Here is a 25,548-nt window from a genome sequence, read left to right as displayed (position 1 = left end):
GCAGCTGCTATCTGAAGCCCATGTCTTTTCAGTGATAATCAGGTCTAACTTGGTCCCTAAGAGGAAATGTAAATGTTGCTTGTGCCTGTGCCCATAATCTCCAGTCCTCATGCAGCAATTTACATTTACATTTTCCAAAGGTCCCAGGCTGGACAGACTTACATCCTGCCCCTGCTTAGCAGCAATCTGGCCTGCCTTGGCCCTGCTTTGGGAAGCCATCAGTGAGAATAGAAGGGTAGAGTGGGGTGGGGAAATCTGCTGTCTCTTTAATTTATGTTTATGATTTTTGTTTGTTTGTTTGTTTTTAAACAAGTTCGTATATTTGGTCCATAGGCCTTCTGTGGTCCCTATTATATCATCCTTAACGATCAGCTTGGTTATTCCTTCGTATACAACATTCACCAAATTTACACCAATGGAAAGAAAAGGAAACAAAATGAAACATTTCTTTTTTTTTTTTTTTTTACAAAGGAAAAAAAAGATCAATTTGGCTTTGACTATGCCAGCTACCTAGATCAATGGAAAGTCCTTAAGTGTGGGCAAAATGCCATGGCCAGGTAGGTTAGAGGGAGGGCATGAACTCAGGGTTAATAAATGTACCCAACCCATTGTCTCTGGCCACAGAAGTCAGGTCATTGAGGCCAGGCTTGCCTCTGAGTGCTCTGGGAGGAGCTGGATACTTGGAGACCCCTCCCCATCGTTTCTGTCTCCTTCACAGCTCAATTTGGTGCGAGGTGGAAGGGAATTGGGAAGGAGTAGGGTCCGGGTACAGGCAGATCTCTGGAAGGCTGGTGGTGTTTTCTCCAGTGGTACCAAGTTGCTGGAGTGGGTTGTTGGCACAGTCGGACTCTTCAGTAAGCTTGGCCTGTCTCTACTGGTAGGAGACCCAGAACAGCTGAATGTTCTCCCAGCTTCATCCTACGCTGTGTAGACAGGCTCACGTTCTTGGCCAAATAATCAACAGCAGCTGAAGTGGGGGAGGGAGGGGAAGGAGGGCAAGAAAACAGCACAACATGAGGATTAGCTTTTTGTAGAAATGAAGCATTTGACATCAAAGGATGTGTAACCAATAGACCTTGCAGACTGACTCTTAGAAGAGAGGCCTAATTCAGTGGTTGTCCCAGGCACAAGGGTCCTGTTATACTCCTAGGAAGGAGTGAAAACAGTCCTGCTAGAAAAAAAAGACAGGGTTAAGCACTGCTGTGGAGTGCAGTGTGATGCTGCAGTCCCTCAAATCTCTCCATGGACCTACCGAGAAGAGCTAAAATTCTACTTCTACTATGGAAAATGGTGTTTCCAGAGGAGCTGCCTGAAGATGGGCCTGATCAGAAAGCCAGCAGGATCAGACCTCCAACTTCACCTCCCTGTGCCACCTGCAAATCCAAGCCCTGCATGCAATGATGCCAGTGTAAATGGCTGCAAAGATTTCAGTGGGACCTCCCCAGTCTGGATGGGGCTTGAATCTGACTCACCCACTGCATGCTGACTCATCTCCATGAGCTCTGTTGCCTGCCTTCACCCTTCCTTCCTACAGGAAACTGCTTTGTTTTGGTGAGAAATGCAGCCACAGCTCTTGAGGCAGTGCGTGAATCTGCATCCCAGCTCGCCTGACTGCCCCGTGGTCTGAGGGGGATGAGGAGCAGGGCAGGATGGTGACATTGCTCATTAGCTGAGCTTCAGTCAAAGTCTCTCCCTTTCACTAGCTTTAATGTCTCAAATTAGATTAATAAGGAGCTGGCAGGAGATGTACAATCAGTGCCAATGAGTAAACAAATTTCAGCCATCAACGTCTTGTCAGATGCCTGCCCCAGAGGAGGTCCCTTCTAGACACAAATTCTTATTAGAGTTGTCATATCTATTAGAATTCCTTTCACGCTTCTGCGTTCCAGCACCGGCATCATTAACACAGCTCCGGCCTTTGGGAACCACAAGGACCACATTAATCTGGCATCTCTGCTCCTCACCGGCTGGGATAGCACAGGCTGGCATGCTGGAAGCAAGCAGGCTCATCTCAGGGTAGATTATATGGAAGCACGGCTTCTACTGGTAGAAGGGTCCTTTCAGATCTGAGTTGGGCACTTGGGGATGGCATGCTGGCTGGTGCTCCCCATGGACTGGGATCCTGGAGTAGCTTGTCTCAAGCACTGATCTCTATCAAGTTGTGTTATGGTGTCTCCAGCTTCAGGGAGATACCTAGGATTAGAGTCTGGGAAAGACCCTATGCTATGGCTCTTGTCCAGACCTTATCAGTTTAGTCCCCTGATATTTCAGGTCATGACATTAAATAATGACTTTGAGAAGCTGTATGTAAAGAGGGAATTCACTCCTCAGGCATGTGTGTGTGGTTGTGCCTCTTTTCTTGCTGGTGCCTGTGCTCTGGGTGAATTTGAATGCATAATTGGGAAAGGAGGGAGAGCAAGGTGAATGGTTGGAGCTGTTCATACTGCTCTTGGCTGTACCCAGCAAAACGGAAATTTGATGGCAACCCTATCCTCCTGAAAAAAAACAAAAAACAAAACAAAAAAAACCCACCACCCACTTTCAACTCTCAATACTGCTTTTTGTTCCTAAATTCCTGTGGGAAGAGTTAAAAGGCACCAGGGCATCCCACACCAGAAGTCAAAGTTATGTTTTGTTGGTTTAATACAGGGGAAGCCAAAAAGGCTTAGGATTTTTTTTTTTTTTTTTTTTTTTTTTTTTTTTTTGCCACATCACAGAATGAAGAAATACATAGTTTGAACTTAACATCAATAAATAATGCCTTTATGGAGGTCATCTCGCACTGATCAGCATTCAAAGAGAAGCAGTGAAGAATTAAACCTGGAAGGAGTTAGAAATATCTGCTAAATTCAAGATGCACCGAGAAAGACAAGAAAAAAATTTCTTATATGAAGGTCAACTTCATGTAAGTGCCTGCTGTAGCAGGACTAATTAGCAATGAAAACTGTTTCCTCAAATAGAGGTTATTATAAATGGAGCTCATTATAGGAAATGTTTGTAGTGAAGCAGACATATATGGCCTGAATTTACCTGTACGTATAAATACCTATACATATACATGCACACATGGAGAATTTGCTGCTTAACATAGATCCCATGTTAGAACAGCTACAGTTGGTTTGTGCTGCAGCTGCCGTGCAAATTCTTAGCAGCTTTATGTGTAAAACTTGCTGTCATGCTGGGTGTGACTCCAGTTCCCTGCACTGCAGAGCATCAGCATTCTAGACAGTGCGTGGTGGTTTCTCACCTACCTTCCTCGCTCGAGCATGAATCCTTCATGACTAGCTACCTAGAGGTCTGTGGGCATGGGACACATCTGGACTAATTCTGTTGACCACGCAAGGTTTGCTGTTAGTAGCCTGGGATTTTTAGCTCCTGTGATTACTAACAGAAAAATACTCCTGCTCCAAACCGAGCCCAGTGGGCTCTATACTGGACTTAAAAATCGAAAAGAGGGAGTTGTGTGACAGAAAGCAGGAAAGGGAGGCAAATAGAACAACTTAAATAGGGCTGGGTGAGTAGCTCTTCATGAGCACAAGGAGAGGCCCAAGTAAAATTCCTGCAGCAACCAAGACAAACCCTTCTTTCTCTTTCCCTCTCCTTTGCTGGTTGTTCTTTCTCAGAAAATGTAGATCGTCCTCCTTATTTTATTTTTTACACACATGGGTGTGACTAACGTCTTGCCTAAGGGAATCTTTATTGGAAATACATGGTATTGGAATTTGTTTAAGATTTTTATCAATAGCACGTGTGTCCAGCCTCACATTCAGAAGCGAGGGGAAGGTCAAGGGGTCACAGATCAAACTCCCGAAAAACAAAAAAAGGAGGGGTGGGGGGAAGCTACTATTGATCCCGTCTGCCGCCACAGCCGGTTCTCATTTAGCTGTAGAAGTTAAAGACATTAAAGGGCTGTGACGGAGAGGGGAATAAAAAGCCACAGCCAAATGGAAAGAAAGGTCACTGAGGACAAGCTATGGGCAAGCAGGAGTGCTCCAGGAGGAAGAGGATGCACCTTTAACCCTCCGCGGATCACTCTCTCACAACACCACACTTATTATTAGTTTAACACTGGCAGGTGAGCCCTTTGCCAGGCTTTCTGGAGGAGAAACAGACCCTCCAAGGGCCTCACTGCCTTCCAGGTCTGAGCTTTGGGTTCGGGATTATAGTTCCAGCCTCACTTCAGTGTTAGTAGAACCACAGCCCAGTTGACAGGCACTGGCTTAATGGTTTTTGTAGCAAAAGCTGAGTGTGGACCCAGCCCTTACGTTATGGAGGGCAGGGGAGGAAGCAACATACATTGCTCTACATCACTAAGGGATGGCATTAAAATCCCAGCTTTCCTTTGGCTGAACAGGATGAACATTGTAGGGCTTTCGGAGAAGCAAGAACTGGAGATGGGGGAGGGAATAGATCTGGGAATTCCTGTTCTTCTTTACTAATAGAAATGCTTTTACCTAAAATATTTTAATTAGGAATTTTGAATTGGACTGTAAGGTTTCTGGGAGCAATCTCTCTATGCGAAGCAAGCTCCAACTATCTGGTGACTAGATTCCCTTTTTCTCTCTAGATGGACAAATTTCCATGCAATCCCTTCCAAAACAATAGCCGTACCTTCACAGATCCCCTCCCTCTCCTCTCCTATTCCCTGCACAGAGGAATTAGGAATACATTCAGCACACTTACTTTGTCCATACTGTCCATATTGGTAGCCAGCCACTGGGTCCACACTGTAACTGGTAGTGCTGTAGGTGGGAGGACAGTAAGACTGCGAAGTTGGGAGGCTGTCCACGGACTTGATGGAGTCACTCCGCTGGCTGCAGCTGGCAGAGATGGAGTTGGTAGTGTCCAAGCCACCGTGAAGGGGAGAGATGGAGAAGTCAGCCTGGGGCTGTGGAGGAACCCCACTGGGGTTGCTCAGGATGCTCATCACCTGGAGAAACACAGGAGACAACACACCATCATCCAGAGGAGAAAGGGTACATGTGCATACCTTCATGCATACCAGGGAGAGGCTATCTATGTATACTGGCGCTTGATCAGTGTAATATGCTGTATCAATATAGGTTTAACTCGGATGGAAAATGAAGGCTTGCTTTCACCTAAGACAGACCCCACATTTGGCTCCCCTGTGCTTAACGCTTTATATGAAAGACATTCCTAACAGGTAATGGAGAGGTTGCTTTGTGGCACACTAAGTCTTTGGTCTTTTGCTGCCCTCTGAACAACGTTGACTGTGGTGTTCAGAATGAACGCTAGAGAAAGGAATAAAACAAGGAGAAACCTGCTCAACATGCTGCCGTGAGCTAGCACATCCTCCCTTCCTATGCACAGCCCTCACAGAAGAGGGGACCCACGAGATATCAAGCCATGATCTGCATTTTGAAAAAGGGACTCTGAAGACAGCCACTGTCTTTGGAAGTCTGAATGGTTTGTGAAGGTCCCTAACTGAACCAGACACAAACCCTTCCTGGTTTGGATGCAGATTCTGCAGTAGGGACTGAAATGTCAAAGCTCTCTTTACCGTCAAAAATCTGTGCATTAAAGGATAACTAGTCCCGGTTCAGCTCATTTCAGTATAGTGCTTGGTTTTAAAATGTAATTAAATTTGCACACAAGCTATCTTCCTGCTTAGAGACCTGAAACAGATGAACTTTTTTTTTTTTTTTTTTTTTACTTTTTTTTTCCCCCACAAAAATGCCAGATTTGTTCCTGTGGGTGAGTTTGAGGTAAGCTGCTGCCTACAGGCCTTCACACCAGTGCCCTGATCCCGCCAGCGCTTTAATGCAATTGCCTTCTGCAATCAGCAAAATGACCCTCAGGCTGCCAAGTTAAGAGTGTAAAGAGTTTGCAGGAGCGGGGCTGCGGCGAGGGAAGGAAGGGAACTCCTGATGCCTCTCGTTGATCTCTGCCGGCCGCCGCAGGCGTGCCTGGCTACATTTGTGCTGGGGAGAGGTGGGGGGAGAGGGGACAGCCTGTCACCTCGGGGGGCCAGGCCAGCGCTCAGATGCCGAGCGGCTGAAAATCTCCGAATTTAGCATAACCTTATTGACATCAATTAAAGTGGCAAATTGGAAATATTTGGAGCCTGGCAAGTGGTAAAATGAGCCCTTTATCCCCCACCAGCGGCCTGGTGAGCTATTGTGCGGAGGATACATTCTCTGGAAGGACACAAGAGGGGTTGTATAGAGCGGCGTCTCCCCTTCCTCCTCACCCCGACACCTTCCCCATCCCCTCCTCCCTCACCTTCCTGCTGGAGCAGAGGCTTAGGCTTGGCGCTGGCCTTTGCTTTCTAAAGCTTCTCCTCCCCCCCGGAAGGGCTCCGGAGTCTTGCCATGATGCTTTGCCTTGATGTGATGCCACCTCCCGGCTCAGCTGGCCTGAGACCCTTCCCAGGCATTTGTCTGGGAGGGGGATTTGGAAGCAGGGGTGGCTGGACCCCTGCGGAGCAGGAGGTGGTAGGGAGGTACTGCGGAGGGGGGAGTTAAAAAGCCTGGAAAATCAGGCTTACTCTGACCACTGGGTTTGCCTGCAGTTAGGTGCAGAGATGCAGGAATAAGCTTTGAACAAAAAGCACAGTGTTGGCAGCATGGAGCTCAGAAAAAGTTCACTTAACCTTTCCTCCTTCAGGTTTTTCAGCCTGCACTGAGCTTAGGGTTTCCTACTGGTCCCCAAAAGTTAAAACCATCTTAGCTGTTTCAAGAACCAGGGCAGACTCTGCTCCAACAGAGCCTAAATTACCTCTAGCCCTCCAGACCCTCCAGGCACAGCTTCTTAATCACACCAATGAAGCCTCGTGGTATCTAGATGAACTTGTTCAGTCACAACTGTTCACAAAATGTGCCCGTGGAACTCCCTGCCCCATGACAGCACAAAGACTGACATACAGGGAGATGAAGAAAGGAAATTGCATTTAAATATGCAATACTGAGTGGATTAATATGAGAATAGGGCTGTCAGGATGGATGTAACATAAACCTCTCTGCCTCAAGGCTTATGCAGCAGGGAAATCATGGGAGTGTAGCCTGAATGTAGTTTTCCAGCTGCTAAGTTGTTTGTAACCTTCCACTAAAGCTGGGTCATGAACTTTGATCTGTCTCAGCTACGAATCCTCCCTCTCTGCCCCTCAGTGCTGCTGACTGCAGACATACCTCCTAGCATCAGCCTCGCCTGGGCTGTTGGTGTCACGCCCTGCACCGCCTTGCCCCGATGGATATCCAGGACACTCATGAATGTGGCAGCCACAAAGCATCATTGGATTTCATTTGCAAGCAGAATCAGATGTTTAAAGCAATAAACATCCTTCTTGCATGTGCTAATACACAGACGCAGGAATTATGAGTTATTTTGGGCAAGCTCCAGCACTAAGTAGGGCCATTGTGATGCTCCCTCTGTGAGCTGTCCAGGTCTGGCAGGGCTGCTGGACTGCAGATTTGGTGCATGCACTGCAAACCTCTGCAGGTGCAGGAAGAAATCATGCACTAGAAAACAACGGGCTACTGGAACCTCAGAGACTGGAGGGCTTTCTAGTGCTCTCTGTCTTGGCCATCTCCCCAAAAGAGTCAGCTGCGTTATATTACTGAGGAAAAATATAAAGGTCTTAAAGCAAGCAGAAGTCATATTAACACTTCCACTAAGGCCCTTTTAAAAAGAAAAGGGGTTGTAAAGCAATGTTGGTAAATGAAACCCAGATTCACACTCTTCAAAGTGAGAGGAGCTGAGACTGGAGAAGACACTTGCACAAATCCTACTAAAGACAGTAATTGGCTTTAGTCAGTCAGAATCAGGACTGGTTTCTAATCCTGGCTCTGCTACTGACTCACAAGGGCTTGTGCGAGTCACTTAAGCTAGGACTCAACTCAACTGCCCTTAGCCACGTGAAGTTAAGTTTCTAGTCTCTTCTAATCCTCCAGAATCCCTCTACAGAGAGACTGACACTTCTAAGGGACAATTCACCCTGATCTAAGACCCCTTTCATAAAAAGATGGTCTTTATTACCCTCTGGAAATGCACTGTGAGACACAAGGATGCTGATATTTCATCATGACGATACCAGGGTGGTGAACGGACATGTAAGCGAGCAGAGGTCAGAGAGAGGGGATGCTGGAGGGTGACTGTGAGATGCACATCCCTGCTGGATGCTCCCACAGGGGTAGGGTGGCTGTGTACTGCAGACCAGCTCTGATACAGGCTCAGCGGAGCCAGGAGCCCCAAAGAGCCAGTTCCCTCCTCAACAAGGCTGACCGTGGGAAACATCTGCCTTTTCCAGGCACACTGAGCAATTTGGGACTGCCAGCCACCCCCCTCCCCCTGACTCTGTTTGCACAAGGACAGCATCTGATCTTCCCCACCCCAGGACATGAAGGTGTCAGAAATAACAAGAGCAAACCACAGATTTCTACTCCCCCTTTGCTCTGCAGCCGCCCAGCATGGATAACCCTACATGAGCCCTTCAGCCTCGGCAGGCCAGCATTATCTGACTTCTTGTTTCAGCTGGATAAACTCATTTTCCAGGCAACTTTTGAACTTAGGGAAGTCTGAGGCATCTGGAGAAATACCCTCCTCAAGAATGCAAAGTCCTTTTACCTTTTCTTTTTGACCTTGCTTTCTTATAATTTATTACTTCTTGGTGCATTATCATCACTAACTAAAAATCAATACCCACTTCACATCTGTAAGGTTTTATCTGGAGGGAAATCTGCTACCTGTCCATCACAGTGACTGACAGCCTTCCCTTTCCCCTCCCTCTCATCGGTTGTCTCTCTCCCTTTCCCCATCTCCTTTCCCTCTGCTGCTGTCCCAAATCAGTCACAGGCTTGGCGTGGGCTTGCACTTTAGGCTAAGTCAATAACAGCCACAGTGCTAGGGGCCTTCGGCCTTGTTCCTACCCTTTCCGGAGGTCATTTGTCATGGGGGAGAGAGGGTACGGGTCTCGATATGTTGGGGAGACCAAGGTTAATGAACAAAGACCCTCATGGATGAAAGAGCCAGCCCCCCCCTCCCTTGCCTCCTGCTGCTGCTGCCCTCCCCACCCTCATCTCTGCAGCTCCCCCCTGTCCCCCCCCATCCCCCCCCCGGGACGTTTCATCACTCTCTCCCATACTTTAAAAGAGTTAAAAAAATGTAATTAATTCCCTCCATTTCTGAGCTGGCCCTCAGGGCCTCTGGCCATGGAAACTGTAGCAGGGGAAATGTGCACCCTTTATGATAAACGAATGTGGCTTTGGAAAGGCAAGTGCAATTAGGGCCTTCAATCTGTGCAATCAGGCCTTCAGATTTTAGGTTTGGAGGTTGGGGGGGCAGGAGGGGCTCGAGGGACAGACAAGTGATAGGGAGAGATACTGCTCAGATAGAGAAGGGTGTGTGCATGTCAGGGAGGGGAAAGGGGGGATAACAGGTTGGTCTGACAACAAAACCTTGCCCCTGCAGACCTGGCTGCTGGACGGCCTCTCTGGCCAAGATCTCCATGGGATGTACAGGGATGGTCTGGGCCATGTTGGACAGGCTTCACCTCCTCAGAGTCCCCACATCTCCTGCCCTGCATCACTGGTTTGCTCTGGGCTTGCAGAGATGCCCAGCCAACAGGCACCAGGCCCTGAGACACTGCAGACTTGCCATCTACCCTCAAGTGGTGCTGCACTATCTCATGACCAGGAGGACGCAGAGACGTTGTAAGGAGATCAGATCCAAAAACCAGAGTGATTGGGAGGCAGGAGCCTGCGGACAGCGTTTTCTGGAGTGACTCCCAATGCTGCATGTCTCTGGTTTTGTGCACCTGATTTGACACAGCGTAAAGCATCCAAAATCAGAGGCTGCCTTAGAAAAATGCTGCATTTAGAAACTGCTGAGCCTGGCTAAGTTCTGAATAAAGGGAAGACGTAATCATCTGCAACTAGCTGAAGGGTGTTAACTCCAAAGAAGCTGCCGGGTAGTCCCAAAGGAATGCAAACTGGATACCAGGCGGCAACTGAAAAGGACAAAGCAGAGGAAGGGTCTCCTGGCAGTTGGCAGTATTTCTGAGGCTGTGGTACTGTTTCCCTAGGAAGAGGTAGAAATCCTGTCTTTGGGAAAGGCTGGAAACACAATTGGTTTGAATATTTAATCCTAATCAGAAACATCTAGGAAATTCTGCTGTGAAGAATCTGTAGGCTGAAATCTCTCTTTGTTGCAGATTCTGTGGGGTCAACTTTTACACCAGTTAGCAGGGGATGAATATCTGACTGATATTCACACTCGTGCTTTCCCAGTACGACTATGTGCCTGACAGTCATGTTGGGAAAGGTGTTAGGTCTTTTGGTTTTATACTGTGTGGAGCAAGCTGCCAGTGCACTGTGAGCTCCTCTGTGAGAGGTTGGTCTCTGTCATTCATGGTCGATTCAGCTTCTGCTTTGGGGAGGTCATGTGCTGTCCTCAACATCTGTTCTTAGCTACTTGGTGGGGACCCAGCTTAATCTTTTGCATCTTTCCTTTGCAGTCTTTTCAGCTAATCTTTTCCTTCTCTCTTGCAGAAGGCACCTTTCCTCATATTAATGCTTTTTGATCTCTGTGGATTCATTTTCACTTGGTGGGAATAGGAAGAGCTGATTATTCTATACATATATTAAATAGAAACAAAATGAAGAGGTGACTGTAAGACTACTGAAAGACGAAGAAAGAGTTGGGAGGAGATAAATAGTTTCCCCAAAGATCTTCACTTGAAAGGAGGATAAATATATGCAAATATGCCCCTAGGTAGGACTAAAATGACTTATGTAGCAATCACTAACAGTGCACTCACAAAGCCAAGCAATTAATTTTGAATATTTTCTAAATCACTAGACCCAGCTGAGTTGTATCCCAATATGCCAATGCAGTAAGTGTACCCATTAAATTTGATTTTGCAGTCAGGCCAAGAAGCAGGACACTGCTTCACACTTTTTGTGCTTAGAAAATATCTGATTTGTTCAGTCTAATAGCATTTCCAAATAAATTTTGGGGCTTGAGGAGTGAACTTGACATTAAACTTCCTTACCTTCACTGACTTCAAGCACAATCCTGATTCACACTGGCATAAATGAGCAATGACTGACTCTGTACTTCCACTTTGCTGTGGGTTAAAGAAAGCTGGTGCTCCACTGCCCCAGCTTTACCTCACTAGCTTAGCATGAGCAGCCTCTGAATAGACTCCATCCAATGCCCACCGGTCTGAATGGTAGAAGGAATGGAAACAAATATCACATCCTAGAAGATTTGGTTTTATTTCAACTCAACATAAAATTTAATAATGCCTTTTAAATAGAATTTGAAACATCAGGAGTGAAATCTAAGCTCCAGTGAGGTATGTGGGAGTTCAGCCATTAATTTAAATGGGGCATTTATTTTGCTGTAGGATTTGGTTGTATTATAAAAAGCATTTGATGTAAAGGGCTTCATCTAGCCCAGCACTTACAATCAACCCATCAGCATGTTACCTGACCATCAGATGAGGATTTCTAGTGCTGAGAGTGCTGAGGAGAATGGTGTTATAAATAGGAGCTAACAGAATCTTACAAGCTTTAGATAATTCCTCATCAATCCAAATTCCATGGTTTTGTTTTGTTTTGTATTGTTTCGTTTTGTTTTGTTTTTGAGAGGCAGATATGCTATTGATTAAAGGAATGCTTATGGTCTTCTCTGACTGGAGTTTCTTATAAAGTGAGGAGAAGTAGAAATATTTGCTTCCTATTCTAATCAATGTTATTGCAGTTGGTGTATTTACATTGAATAGATGCAGATAAAATGGCCATACCCCCCAAAATGTTCATCACAAATGGCAAAGGATTGCTGTGGAAGGACTCCAGGGCTGCTGTTGTATAGCAGTGATGTTTCATTTACGTAACCTTTTCCACTCCAGTGGAAAATGTGTGGAGACAAGTGAAATGACTTTCCCAAGGCCACACAAAGTGGATCAGAACCAGAGCCAGGAACAGAATGCAATGTTTCTGAATCCTTTCTGGTAAGTATGGGACAGACCATACTGGACCCCTTCAAAGTGATCAGAAACAGTTACTACAGGTCTGTGCTTGAACTGTGATACGGTTTGCCAGTGAACAGTAAAACCAGAAATATTGTCAATGCCTTTCAGTGACTTAAAACATCTGCAGGATGTTTCAGCACAATAGGGGAGTAGTCTAGGACACAGCAGGTGAAACGGAGATGAGCATTTGTGTCCTAAGACGACCCTGGTCACTTGATGGATGACAATCTGCTACACACTCAAGATGGAGAGGGCTTGGGGAGATGCTGGTGATGAGATGGAGCTGGGGATGCAATGGTGAGCTGCAGCAAAGCAGGCCAACGCAGGCTGCACAAGGGGAGGATTAGAAAAAAAAGGCGATGGGAAGTTATTACCTGATTGTTCAAGGCTATGGTGAGGTTCCACCTGGAGCACTGCATCTTGTTTTGGGCACCCTGCTTCTGTAGAGATGTACAAATTATGGAGAAGGTCTAAAGAAAAGTTTCTAAGCTATACAAAAGAATGGGAAGGTCTTAGCTGTAATGGTAAGAGAAATTGCTTAACCCGGGATGGGCTAGAAAGAGAAATGGCTCTTCTCACAGTGGAAATACCATAAGGAAACCAGAAGCAACATGGGGTTATACATCCAGTAAGGGCTATAAGGAACTTTGCAGCAGAAGTGTAATTTGGAGGGAAGAGGGCAGGCATCACTGTGAATAGGAACCACTTGATCTAGAAACAGGAGCTGCTATCCCTTGTGATAGGGCACCAAATTCTACTATCACTTCTGTAAAAACAGATGCTGAAGTTTCTAAAACTCTGGATAACCAGAGAGGAAACAAAAAGGCATGCTGAGCTAGCATAAGCTGTTGGAGTTAAAGGGAGGTTCCAGTTCTATGGCTTTCAAATTCATTAATGAGAAAAATCAAAAGACAGGACTCACCCCTTTCAGAAACAGGAGAGACTCAAGCCTGCAGGCTAACTAGTGCTGTGCCATGTTGAAACTGTCGGGGTTTGATTTTCAGGCACTGCTGAATATTTCTTGTCTGAAAATGGGCTGTTTGTGCTTTACATCAACATCTTTATTTGCTTTATGTTACCTAAGCTTGAAGTGTTTTTTCCTGATTAAATTTTTGTAATTGCTAAGACACTTTATAGAGAAAACCAAAAGAAAGTCGGTGCTTCCCAAATGTGCTGGGTGGTGATCTAAGCCACCCCATCCTCCTTATTTCCAGGTAGTTAACCACACTAAAAAAAAAAAACAAAACAAAACAAAACAAAACACAAGCAAACTCTACCCTAATTCTGTTTTACTCCAGAAAATGTTTCCATGTTTCCCAGTGAAGACCAAGTGAATACACTGGAAAGGAAAGCCTCCATGGGAAAATTGCTTTGTTGAGATATGGAGCATCTCTGGGCACCTTTACAGAGGGTATTAATTGCAGGAAGATGAATCTTGCTTGTGGCATTTTGGAACTCACAAAATCATCTCAAATGAGAAAGCAGAAAGGCACAACCATGGAAAAATGGAATTCCTGAACATTTTCAAGCCTTGGGAAGGACCCAGCTTAGGTTTGGCTTTGGAAATGGGTTGGGTTGGGGATCCTTGTGTCTTACTTTGCAACTATCAATCCAGTTCTGGGTAACCTCAGACATGCTGATGACAGGTGGGGAATGAAAATTTTTCAGGTCTGGGTGAGAGATTTAAAATACCAAGAAATAAACAAACACATACAAAGGTTTCCTACCATATCAGCCCTAAACCTATTGCTGTGCATCTGCCTGACATGAACAATGGCAGGATGGGGAGATCATGCAGTATAGCTAAGTCCCAGCAAATTAAAACTGTTTTATGAACTTCTGTCATTCCCACTGAGCCGGCTCTCCTGTCAGCAGCCCCACACCAGCAGAGACTAACAAAGACAAGCCAAAATTCACAGAAAGGTCTCCTTTTCCCCTCCTCCCTTTCCATTTCTCTCCCTCGCTTTATTTATTTATTTTCCCATTTCCCAGCTAAGCTGATCTGTGCTCGCTCACTATCACAACCCCCTGCGGACACTGGTAATGGAGTGCGGGTGCTGACTTACTGCTTCGAAACAAGATTTCCTGAGATCCTTTGAGCCTGCTCCATGCCCCCCCTCGTCTGCTTTTCTCTCTCTGTCTCTTTCTTTTTGGAGAGTGGAGGGGAGCCTCTATAAATGTGAAAGGAGCTGCACTACAAAGAAATCCCCGAGTGGCATATCCCAGCCCCAGGCGAAACTGCTTGGTGCACTGATAGTCCTGCGTATCTGCTCGAGGACTCCTCTTTCTCTTCCCCTCCCTCTTTCTCTGATCAATCGAGGGCTGTAATCAGTTAAGGTCCAGCTTAGCTGCAGTGTAAGATACACCAGTTAAGCAAAGCCAATGCCTCCAGGGTTCCCACCGTAAATACGGAGAGGTCATGGGGAGATTAAATAACCCTGATAAGTTCAGCAAGTGCAGTGCTAGCTAGGCGCGCACCAAACACTTAATAACTTGAGCTGGCAGAAGAATGGAAGAAGGAAAATCAGAAGTGCTTCCTAATCCCAGCTCCTCTGCTGCTTGTTCACTTCCTCTCCCAGTTCCCAGCCTTCCGGAGGAGGGTCGGTGCCTTTTTTAAGGTGAGGGTTTCTCTTTTCACCTCACCCCAATAAATGAACAATCCCCTGGTACTGTCCAAGAGTGCAGGGATGAATTTGTAAAGTCAGGACCTCGCCTTCCCTCACCTGCAGGAAAACGACAGCTCCTGAATCCAGGGAAATGCCTCCTGCAGCCCTACGCAGTGTTATGTGCTTTTCCCTTGGACTTCTCTCTGCTGCTAGGGAGCAGTGTGGGATTTTTAAAGACAGGGAACTACTTGCTTTTGCCAAACATGAGCCCCAAACCTTTTAGGATCTGAACAGTGGGACAATGGAGCTGTGTCCACCATGGTCTGGAGCCAATGGTGTGGAGGCATTAGTGCAAATAAAAAGGTGAGAAGACAGAAGAAAGTTGGTATCTTTGCTGAGAACAGTAACTTAAATAAAGGATTACCCTTACAGTTATGATGTTCTAGCGCAACAACCTTTTCCTTTTTTTTTTTTTTTTTTTTTTTTTTTTTTTTCATGGTAAATCTTTTCCTTCCTCTCCATAAATGCCCATTTTCAGAGATGGCCCAGGAAAAATTGAGCCCTTTGTATCCGTTATTTATAATCACCTTTACACTAAGTTAATCACCTTTATACTAAGTTCATGCTGTGCTGGATCCAAGTAGCTTATATTTTCATAATGCACTTCTTGAAGAGGCTGGGGATGCTTGGGACTTTGCTGTGCAGGATAAGCTACTATCTGCTTCTGTTTCAGAAATGCCAGAGCTCATTTCTGCCCCTCAGACATGAGAAATCTGGCAGGATTTGGTGACTACCAAATCCTCCCCCAAATTCTACCTGGTCTTAATCCTGAGCAAGTGACTGGCTGAACACAACATGAGGTTTGGAGCCAAACAGCACTACATCAGCTCCCATCTAATTGGACTTTGGCCCACTAGGCATTACTGATAGGGAAAAAAAAAACAACATGTAAGATTTATTAAAAACGATGCAGACGCACAAAGAGCAGAACAAAATCTTTAACCAGAAGTGATAAGAAAGCCCTAAAGGATTTGAGTTTAGATAAGTATCCCTCTTTGAGTCCTCCAGCTCTCTAAAAGCTATTTGGACTGGAGTTTTTCTGTGGTGTTATAGGTGCTTACTTAAGCAGGGGATGAGATTACCTCTTCCCCGGGTGTTTCAGCATTTCTGCACCTGGGGTCTGCTGAGGAGCAGCACAAAACTTGATCAGTTTGCAATGGTTATTTGATTAGCCATCACAAACAGGTGAAGCCTTGGAACAATAAAGTATAAAAATAAAAGAAACTCCTGGGGTAATGCATCATTAATTGTGTCTCTTTCTTATTTATCTAGCACAATTCAGTTCAATTGTGGCTATGTCTGGCAGCACTCCAAAATAAAGTATTTTTTACAATTATAATACAAAGCCACTGAGAAGCACTCTCAAACATCAGAGTAGTAAAATGCCTACCTTTAAAACCTTGCTTTTCCTATTAACATTGTTTACTGCCTTGAACTAAGTGACTTTTAAGAAGAAAAATATATGTTGATGAAAAGTAGCTGTCTGCTGGCAAAACTATACCTGCACCAAAGGGAAGGGTCAGTACCTCATTAAAACTAAACCTCTTCCAAAAGAAAACAGTAACACATTTACTAAATGGGTACATAAACCAAAACATTCCTTGCTCTCCAGTACAAATGCAAGGAACTTTGTACATTAACCCCACAACTCCTGACTGAGCTACAAGCTCTCTTTTAGGAAAATATCTCGACTGAAAGACTTGAAAATGGCAAATCTTCCAAGGTGCTGAGTCAAGTTGTGCCCCTCGCCCGTCCTCCTCCCTGTGGAGCCAAGAGGAAGAGTAAAGGTATCACACCCTTGCATTACTTGAGCGGAGTTTTTAAGGCATCTCCTGCATGCAGAAGTTTAAATCACACAAGCCACTGCTGATCCAGAGATAAATGGTGGAAAAGGGATTAGAGATACTTAGCGGAGGAGAGGGAAGACTCAGGAAGGGCTGATTATTTTAAAGATATGACTATTTAAAGATAATGATTGCATAAATTTAATTAATGCATTTTCATGCTGCAAATGGCCGTTTTGTAATTAATGTATCTGGCCTCGCTAAGCATGGGAGATCACATCTCCCAGCCCCCCCCTCCCTTCTCGATTCCCCCCTCCGCCTCTCGTTTAATGAAAGACAGAAAGCAGATGACAGAAACAATTTGTCAGCCAGTACGGGTGTCAGATGCCTAATTGGTTGCGCTGAGTTAGTGGAAAGTAAAGGGGGAGAGGGTCGAGGCTGGGGGGGTTCTTTCCTCTTTATCAAGGCTTCAGGGTGGGTGCCTGTATCGGTGGGGGGCGCGGCGAGGGGGCGAAAGTGTTTCTTGTTAATCGATGGAGATTAGGACACAGATTGGCTGTGGCAGGGACTGGGCAGTGACAAGAAGGGGACAGGAGAGGCTGGTTAACACCCGTGCAAACAAGCTGCCATATCTCACAACGCGTTAAGTCCCGGCAGCGCTGACAACACCAGCGGTCCCTGGCTGTGACGGCTTGGGGAGAGCTTGGAGAGTGGCTCGGCAGCCCCGGGCACAGCTCTCCCCGTTCAACGTGCACCCTTCAGAGAGGGCCAGATCACACCCTCCAGCCTCACTTTGGAATTGAGGAATCAAGGCATTGGCAGAAAGTTTGGGATCCTGGGGATGGGGTGGGAGGATGAGGGGCTGAGGCTATGGGTAAAGCAGAAAGGAGCTGGTCAGGATGTCGAACCCAGAGCACTGCGCAGGTCTTACTTGCCCTAAGCTTCGCTCTGGGTTCAGATCACTGTCTCGGTGTAGGATCCTCAGAAAACCCACACGTTCTGTCTCCTCCCATGCCTGCCCCACTGTGAGGTTGCTTTAAAAAGTGCAAGATTAAGCAAAACTGGATTTAATGTATGTTCCATCTGGTTCCTGAGCTTTGTGGGTGCATTTTGGTCACTTGTCATAAACACCACAACCAACTAACTATCCCCATGTCATTATGTGGGAAGCAAAATCTCCTTCTCCATGCAAGAAGGCCCATGAGTCTGAATCTTGCTGAATGAGGGAGCAGAGGCTGCGAGCCCCCCCCAACCTGACTCCAGCGAGGACTGAGCATCGCGACCCTTCAGCCCCCCCAGAAGGCAGCAGGACACAGCACAGGCTATCCAAAGTCACGGCCAGGAGAAAAGCAGAAATGTCTCTCATTTTTATGGTCTAGGCAACTCCCATGTATTTATCCCAAGCAGCAGGCAGAGCAGGGCTGCCACCTCTCACCTTACAAGTGGAAAAATGAGCCCAATAAAGGCCGATAACTTGAGACTGCACCAAAGTTTATGGGGGAGCAGGAATTTGATCATCCCAAACCCAAGGCTGATGTCCTCATTCCTGACAGCCTTGCTTTGTACTAAATTAAGCAGAGAAACGAGAAGAATATCAAAACGTTAGATGCTAATTGCTTAGTGTCTCTACAGGACTCCCCCTGGCAATATAAGAAAGCTTTACAAAGGTGGGAACGGTTTCATCAGCTCTCACTGACACCAAGAAAGGTGATAGGCAGAGAGACATGGGGAGAAAGAGCTAAGAATAGAAAATTTTGAGTTTCCATACTGGGCTCTGATCACATTTAAACATGCAGCCTGTGGTAATAAACATACTACTAAGCTTCTGCATTACACTGCAGGTCCCTTTGTAAGTGGTTTACGAAGGGTCGCTAGGTGATGAAAAAATGTTATGAAAAAGATAAACAACCGTTTCTTTTAGATGAAAGAAAGACTTTCAAATAGCATAAATGGAAATGGAAAGGGAATGGGTGATGGATGCAAGTGAAAATACAAACTTTTGATTTTGAAAGATCAAAATAAAATAAAGGCTGCAATTTGTAACAAAAGTATATTTAAAATAAAATATCCAATTGAAACAATTTTGTCCCTTTGCTTACAACAGAAAAAGAAACTCTCCAGAGAGCGTTGAATGAAATGGCATTATTCTGCTCTTTGCAAAATGTCCCAGCAACCTGCCCCCTCATCCCTGGTCATCTCATTTACCCACTCAGCTGCAGGGTGAGCCTGTTACAGATACGTGACAGCATCTTGTAATCTGAAGCCATTCTTATTGCTATCTATTTCTGCTGCAGTGACATGGAATTGCTGCAGTCTAGGGGCATGTACCACTGTGCAAGACCCTGCATAACACAAGAAACAAGATCTCAAATCCTCAAAATGGCAGATGTATCAGATCTGGGGACTTGCTATCTCCCATCAAGCCTTGCTCTCTTACTACTCACACCCCAAGAAAGCAAACTCAGAAGAAAAAGAAAGAAGGTGAGGTATCATACCCTTGAATCAATTCCCCTGCCCAACTCTAAGAAGCAAAAAATGGCCTAAGATGCTGCAGGTAAAATGGAGGAATGGGAATTACTAATCCCTGCTGAAAATTTGACTTGCACAGACATTGAAGAAATATTCAGCATTTACTTCTTCCCTACACACGGCATACTCTCTCCCCACCACAGCCCAGCACTGTCCTGTAGACTCCGGTATACACCTAGCTTTTTCCTTCTGGTTTATATGACAGGAGAGCAAATCACTGGGCAGGGGAGCTCTGTGCGGGAGGAATATGGTCTATTGTGTATTAAACAAATGCTAAATGATTACAAGCACCATATTGGCAGAGAAAAAAAGCAGGCTGCGGTGAGTTGTGCCTGTCACATCACTGCTCCTGCTTGGCAAATAAGTTCTAATGCCCAATTGGTATTTATTAGATGACATACAACAACTGTCTCATTAAATCAGGGCTTGAGTGTAGGCCGGAAGTCTTAATTTAAAGTGTCACAAGCTATTGAATTCAGATGCCTTAGACAGGAGGAGAGAGAAGGGAAGGGAAAAAATGGGGTTTAGAGAGGTAGGAAGCAGTAACTGGTCCTAACCCACCTTCTGAAATGGGTTGTGATTTTGATGCTGGCCTGGGCTCTGGTTCAAAAAATATTTGTTCTGCATTTGCTTTCTCTCTCTCTCACTCCCCTTTACATGCACTTTCAAACTCTCCCCCTAATAAACGGTTGGGCACCTTTCTCTGTGCTTTAAATGCAGCGTCGAAAGCAAAGGTTAATGCTGGAGATTGCATTCCAATTGAAAACGCGGCAACCGGTAAATTTGGTTTGTTTAGAGTGGAAATGCTTGAACTGCTGTAGATGGGTGGCGGGTGCGAGAGCATGGGGAGAAGGGGGCGGGAGGCGCTCCCTGCGCCCCGGCTCCTCTCCGGACAAAATTAAATTTCAAAGTTTAATGAGTTGCGAAGGGCACTGGATTAAAAAGCCTGGTCCCTGCGCTACCAAAACTGAAGCTGTGCGATGAAGAGAGAGAGAGAGAGAAAAAAAAAATCCCACCAAACCCAAAACGTCAGGGAACAGAGCAAGTGAAAAATGTCAGGGCAAATTGCTCTTGACAGTGTTAATATCTGCACCTCATAGCAATAATTACATGTAAATAAATAGTGAAATAGCTCTCAGCTGGAGTCTGTACTCCGAGTGCAGATGCCACTAACAGCCAGCTGGGGACCTTTCACTCTTCGACTGCCATTTTCCCCCCTTTCTTCCCTCCCTCCCTTCATTTCATCTATGCCAGAGCTGCAAGCGCAATTGCTGGCAACTGCAGGTCTGCTCGCAGCCCTCCCCCCTGTTACAGCACCATGCTCCCTCCCTCTTCGTGTCACCCTCCCAGCCAGGGGCTACAATCGGCTGTCAGGGGAAAAAAACATGCTGCTTTTAGCCCCTTGCAAGGGGAAAACAAGCTTTCCTGGATTCACGTCTGGCAGTCATGTGAGTAAAGCTGAAGGGATGAAAACAGCGTGGCTGGCTACCCTTCCATCTCTGTGGGCTCCTAAAAACATCAGATGGGATGGAGCTATCTCTTTCAAGCACTGGGATTAAGTTCCTCATATCACCAAGGTTGTCTATATTTCAAAAGAACACTGGAAAACATGCGGTTCAGCATCAGAATGCAAAAAGATGCTTCATTTCCACAGGAGACACATCTCCCATTGCTATCAGTAGCATCCACAGAGATTTGTGAGCCTGAGCTGGCTCTTCTAACCTTTGCCCATAAGAAAAACACACTTCTATAAGCCCACATCATTCTGCACTTCTACAAACCCCCGTCACTCCTTCCTAGGGCATGGCTCACCACAGGGCATCATGCAAGGCTGCTGTGACCTGAGCAAGGGGGAAAAAAAGCCACCGCACCATCAACAGCATTGGTGAAGGTGGGCTGGAATCCATCTCTTGCTTCCCCAGGCTCTGGAGATTTGCTGGCAGCTTAAGAAATCGCAAATGATGGGGAAAGAGTGAGTATCACCAGACTATTCACCATCACTTCCATTGAATAAAGGGAGTAGGGGTGAAAACCAAAGTGCACGAAGCGTTGCTTCACTCGGTGGAGCATCGGCCTGCGGGACTCCTTGCCACACGAAGCAGCAGATGTGTGGATCAAAAAGGAGACTGGAAAAGTACATGGAAGGAAGGTCCATTGAGCACTACTAGACAGAAAAAACACCTTTTTTTTTTTTTTTTTTTTTTTTTAAGGAAATTCCCTAAGTGAAAATAGTGAGAGACCAAGTAGTGCGACTACCACTGTGCTCTCAACGGCCCCGATGTAAACCTTCCCACCACCTCCCAGGCCCTTCACTAATACAGCCAAAGAGCTGCAGGTGTCTCAGCAGGGAGGGTGGAGAGGAGGACTGCGGAAAATAAACATGCGATTGCATACAATTATGCAGTTACTAAAAATGGAAGCATTTGTACAGAGAAGGCCTTTTGGGCTAGAGCAGGGGGCTTTGACTACACCCAAAGTCTCAGGTGATAAGGTTCCTACCTTAAAAGTCTAAATTTAAGCAAGATAAAAACCCTGTGTCTCTGTTCTCAGTCGTGGAGATAACAACCTTCCCCACGGAACCGTGAGAAGAAACACATCCCAGGATGATGAGATGCTAAGATATTACGATGAAAGTCTTAGATAAAGCTAACCTCATTATTGTAGTCCCGTTTTCTTCTACTCGATCAATTTATATCTCTGTACCCTCAGTTTAGCTCCCAGCCCTACAAACCAGGGCCTAGTTATAAAGCCACAGGGCCCCGCTAACCATCCAGCAGACCCATGCTGCCTACTCTTTGCTGGAGGAACTGCAATAACTTGTGGTCTGAGACAGCAGCAAACAAGCCCACAAGGTTAGCACACCCAAAGGGGGCAGGAATGGTTTCGCCCAGCCACACAACCCGACACCCCAGCACCCAGGGGTTGCTGCTCCTCTTGCCTGGCGGGTCACCCCGAATGAAGTTGGCCCCACTGCCAAAAGGTGACGTGCTCTCCCACCAAACCAGCATCACTCCAGGGCCAAGCTGCTAGACCAAAGCAAATGAATAAAAATAACCTGCCACTGATAATAGGGAGATATTCTTAGTGAACTACTGCCTTGTGTAAGGGAGAAAAGCTTTGAGGGTTTTCCTTTCGGCTAATGAAATTCACAACAACACCCCACACTGCACTGAGCAACAAACACAGCTCCATTATTTGGAAAACAAATATGTTCTTTAGAGCTTCCTGGTTGTCAAACACCTTTTTGTTTAGCTCAACAACTAATCCACTTATCGGAGGATAAAGCTGCCAGTGAATCACCAGTATGATAAAAGCATGCACAAAATTAGCAAAAATTTGCCTATGGCTCCTGCACATTTAACAAACACCAGCTAAGAGAAAAATGATTTTCTTTTTTTTTTTTTTTTTTTTTTTTTTAATAACTGAGATCCCCAGGAGAGATTCTGTCAGATAGTGGCTTTTATTTTGCTTGCAGTTCCCCCCCCCCCCCCTCTCTTTCCATATAACCCAAGCACTGAGGCAAGGAGATGCTGGGAGCTGATATCAGATGCACGGTGAAATTGGAGGTATTTGAATAAGCAAGAGATGCAGACAAGCAAAATTTTATCTTGTTTATTGTTATTATTTCATTAAAAAAAAAAATAGTGCTCGGGCATTGGCTGCTTCCCTAGGACCTTGGCTGTGCTGGATGTTTTCCTGCTCCTGAGGCTGTAACACCTATAGGACACTGGATTTGTCCTTCCCTCCTCTTCATTGTGGACTGCATCCCTTTGGGATTTTAGCCTCTCCTTTCTCCTGCATGACAGAGCCATGTGAACTCTCCCTGTTATGTGGATGAGGAAAGGTTGGGTAACCAAGTTGTTCACAGGGGATATACTTCTCAGAACTTCCAGTCCTCTGCTACGACCATTAAGTTACCATCCCACTCTTAAAGTCTTTCACGGAAACCTTCACAGGGACCTCACAGAGCATTAACTGGGTAAACAGAAGTTATCTGCCCTCTGAAATTCACTCAGCTACATAAACCTTGGGAATTCTCCATTATGGATGTATGCAGACATGTTCTTGTGAGATTTCCAACATTTCTGGGCACAGTTATAAACCAGTGTATGTGAAAGAGGGAATGAGAGAAAGAGAGAAACTGGGAATGAGAACTCCTTAGCACTGGAACCTAGATAAAGAGGGTTCCTCCTGGCCAGGAGGAGCCAATAAGCTGATGCACGGAGCAGCAGCCAGACCTTGCACCACATGTTGCACACAAACTGCTTCAGAGCCCACCAAGGTAAAATCAGGTGCTGAGGATGCTTCCTTGATCCCAAATCCTTATTTTCCTGAGGTAGTATCAGTTTCAGCTAGACATTTGCTGGACACTGTAGATGAGCAGGAAGATGAGGTTAGTTCAGGACTGAATTGCTGCAGCTGAGCTGAGAGCACTGGGGGCTTTGAAGGCTTCTGGCTGTACTTTCTGAACATGCACCTTTACTGGAAAGTACCACCAGCACCATGAGTATTGAAGGTGCAGATCAGCAACTGTTCCAGGCCATGGTGCCACTGCAAGAGCCAGAATGGAGAGTGCCTAAAGCATCCCAATACCTTCTTTTCCTCCACCAACTTTGCCTAGGCTTGAACAGGACCACAGCACATGATGAGGGGATCATTTAGGGGAGCTGGGAATTAATCAAGAGGCACCCACCTGTCAGGCTGGTATCTGGAACTAAATGGAAACACTTGCTAGTGCTTGACCTCTCGCCCTCCAGACAAGCCTGCGGCTCTTGAGTGGCTGGAGAAACCCTCTTGTCGGGGCCACAGCTCTGAGACCCCAGGTGAAATAAAGCAAGGGGAGCAGGCAAGGAGAGGTGTGGGAGCTGGGTTATAAGAGGTGGAGGAAGCAGAAAGAGGTCATAGCTGGTGGGGCTGATGCAGGGACCAGCAATCTTTTGGCACTGGTGGCAGAATTCAGTCAGAGAGCTAGTGAATGACTTGGATGTGATGGGGAGACAAAACAGCACACAAGGGGTTGGCCAACAAGCCAAGAGCAAGAACTGCCTGAGGCTCAGTGCTGTAGGCAACAGGCTGCATATTCAGAGATGCTGGAGACAATTAAAGTCAAATACTCCCATGCCTTTCTATATGTCCCCTGGATGGGCTTTGTTTTGGATGAGGTATATCAAATGCATCGGTGTGGGCTGTTTAGCAGTACAGCACATGTTTCAGTGTTAAATCAACCCTTCTTGTACTTAACAGAGGCCAAAACTGTACTGAGTAGTGGTCAAACACTGCAAACCAAGGCAGTGCTAGCTGCTAAACAGCAGAAGAGAGCCCTGAATGCCTGCCAAGAGATCTTCAAATACCAGTCCTAAGGTATAGGATTAGGACTTAGGACTTCAGGGGCATCTGTGTAAACACCTGAGGGAAAGGAAAGGACAAATGCTTCAGGGAAACTAGCCTTCTCCAGCTGTTCTATACTGAAGAGAGAAGAGTATGGAACAAGATCTGAGCCAATGCATGACGTGTTGGGACATCTTATACTGGTGACAGCATCTTATAAGATGTCCTCTGGACAGAGTTTATACTAGAAGCCTCCTGGAGCTGCAACATAGACCCTAAAATTCTCTACATGAAAACACTTTACAGATGGGCACAAAAATGAAAAAGGGAAAGGACGTTCATGGGAGCTGGGCAGAGACTGAGAGCTAGGACAGCAGCTCAGAGCAAGGAGTTAATTTGCTTTCTGAGTTTTAGTAAGCCTGTGGTCTTGTGATGGGAGTAAGAGGACAGAATTGGCTGCTATGGGAACCAAGAAAGCATTTTCCACAATTGGTCCTGCTTTTTCTTCTCCATTGCTCCAAGCAGCAATGACTGTGAGGCCCCAGGGAGAGTTCTAAGCCTCACTGCACTGGGTGCTGTACAGAAATGTGGCTGAACTGCATTCCCTTGGGCTAAAAGCCCGGAGGTATGGATGCTGCAGTGAGCAGTGCTTTTGTAGAGATTCATGCATAGAAAAGATGAGGAAACAGAACACAGCTCCAGCCAATGATGCAAAAACATCTGGGGGGTGGTATGTGGCTAAATTGAACAACCTAGGAGTGCCAGCCCTATTTGGTGTTGAAATCACCCTGCTTCCTGGGAGAGAAGAAGGTGCTGGAAAATCATGCCATGCAATGACGGAGCAAATGCCTTTAGAAGCAGGCAAGACAGCGTCACATTTTGCTGCAATACCAACGATCCCCTCCAGCCCAGCTCTCCTGCATCAGCGACCTGGCTCTCACCACTGCTGCCCATTTTTAAGGAGCCCTATGTCCCCTTGGAAAGTGATCCCCAGGCCACCACTGCCCCACCTCCTTCTCCTTGCTGCAGCTTGCGTGTCCCATGGCAGGAGGTGGTGCCCACCAAGGTGCCTCCTGCAGGGCACAGAGGTGCCAGCAGCACAAGCAGCCCACAGCTTCAGTAGAGCTGTTGGACCCACATTCCCAACAGAGTTGCTGAATCCTGTGCTGGCTTTTAGGTCTGGGGAGACCCCATGTGGCTCCTAATTCGGGGCTGGATTTGTGCTCAGCTGCACACTCTAATCGCTAAT

At 46.1% G+C, this 25,548-nt stretch overlaps 1 protein-coding gene across 5 annotated transcripts in view; it reads right to left on the bottom strand.

Annotated features, from left to right (window-relative positions):
- Positions 1 to 582: 582 nt before the first annotated feature.
- Positions 583 to 25,548, bottom strand: part of PAX7 (paired box 7) — a 100,671-nt gene continuing 75,705 nt past the window's right edge. For all 5 annotated transcript variants that reach the window (XM_084495382.1, XM_084495384.1, XM_084495383.1 and 2 more), the window contains exons 9-10: positions 4,684 to 4,930; positions 583 to 967 (exon numbers count right to left, since the gene is read on the bottom strand). In XM_084495382.1, the coding sequence (XP_084351508.1) occupies positions 852 to 967; positions 4,684 to 4,930 (363 nt within the window). In that variant the 3' untranslated portion in view covers positions 583 to 851. The remainder of the gene's footprint in view (positions 968 to 4,683; positions 4,931 to 25,548) is intronic.

This window comes from Aythya ferina, assembly GCF_964211825.1.
Source record: "Aythya ferina genome assembly, chromosome: 21".
NCBI lineage: Eukaryota > Metazoa > Chordata > Aves > Anseriformes > Anatidae > Aythya > Aythya ferina.
This window is presented reverse-complemented; position numbering and strand designations above follow the sequence as displayed.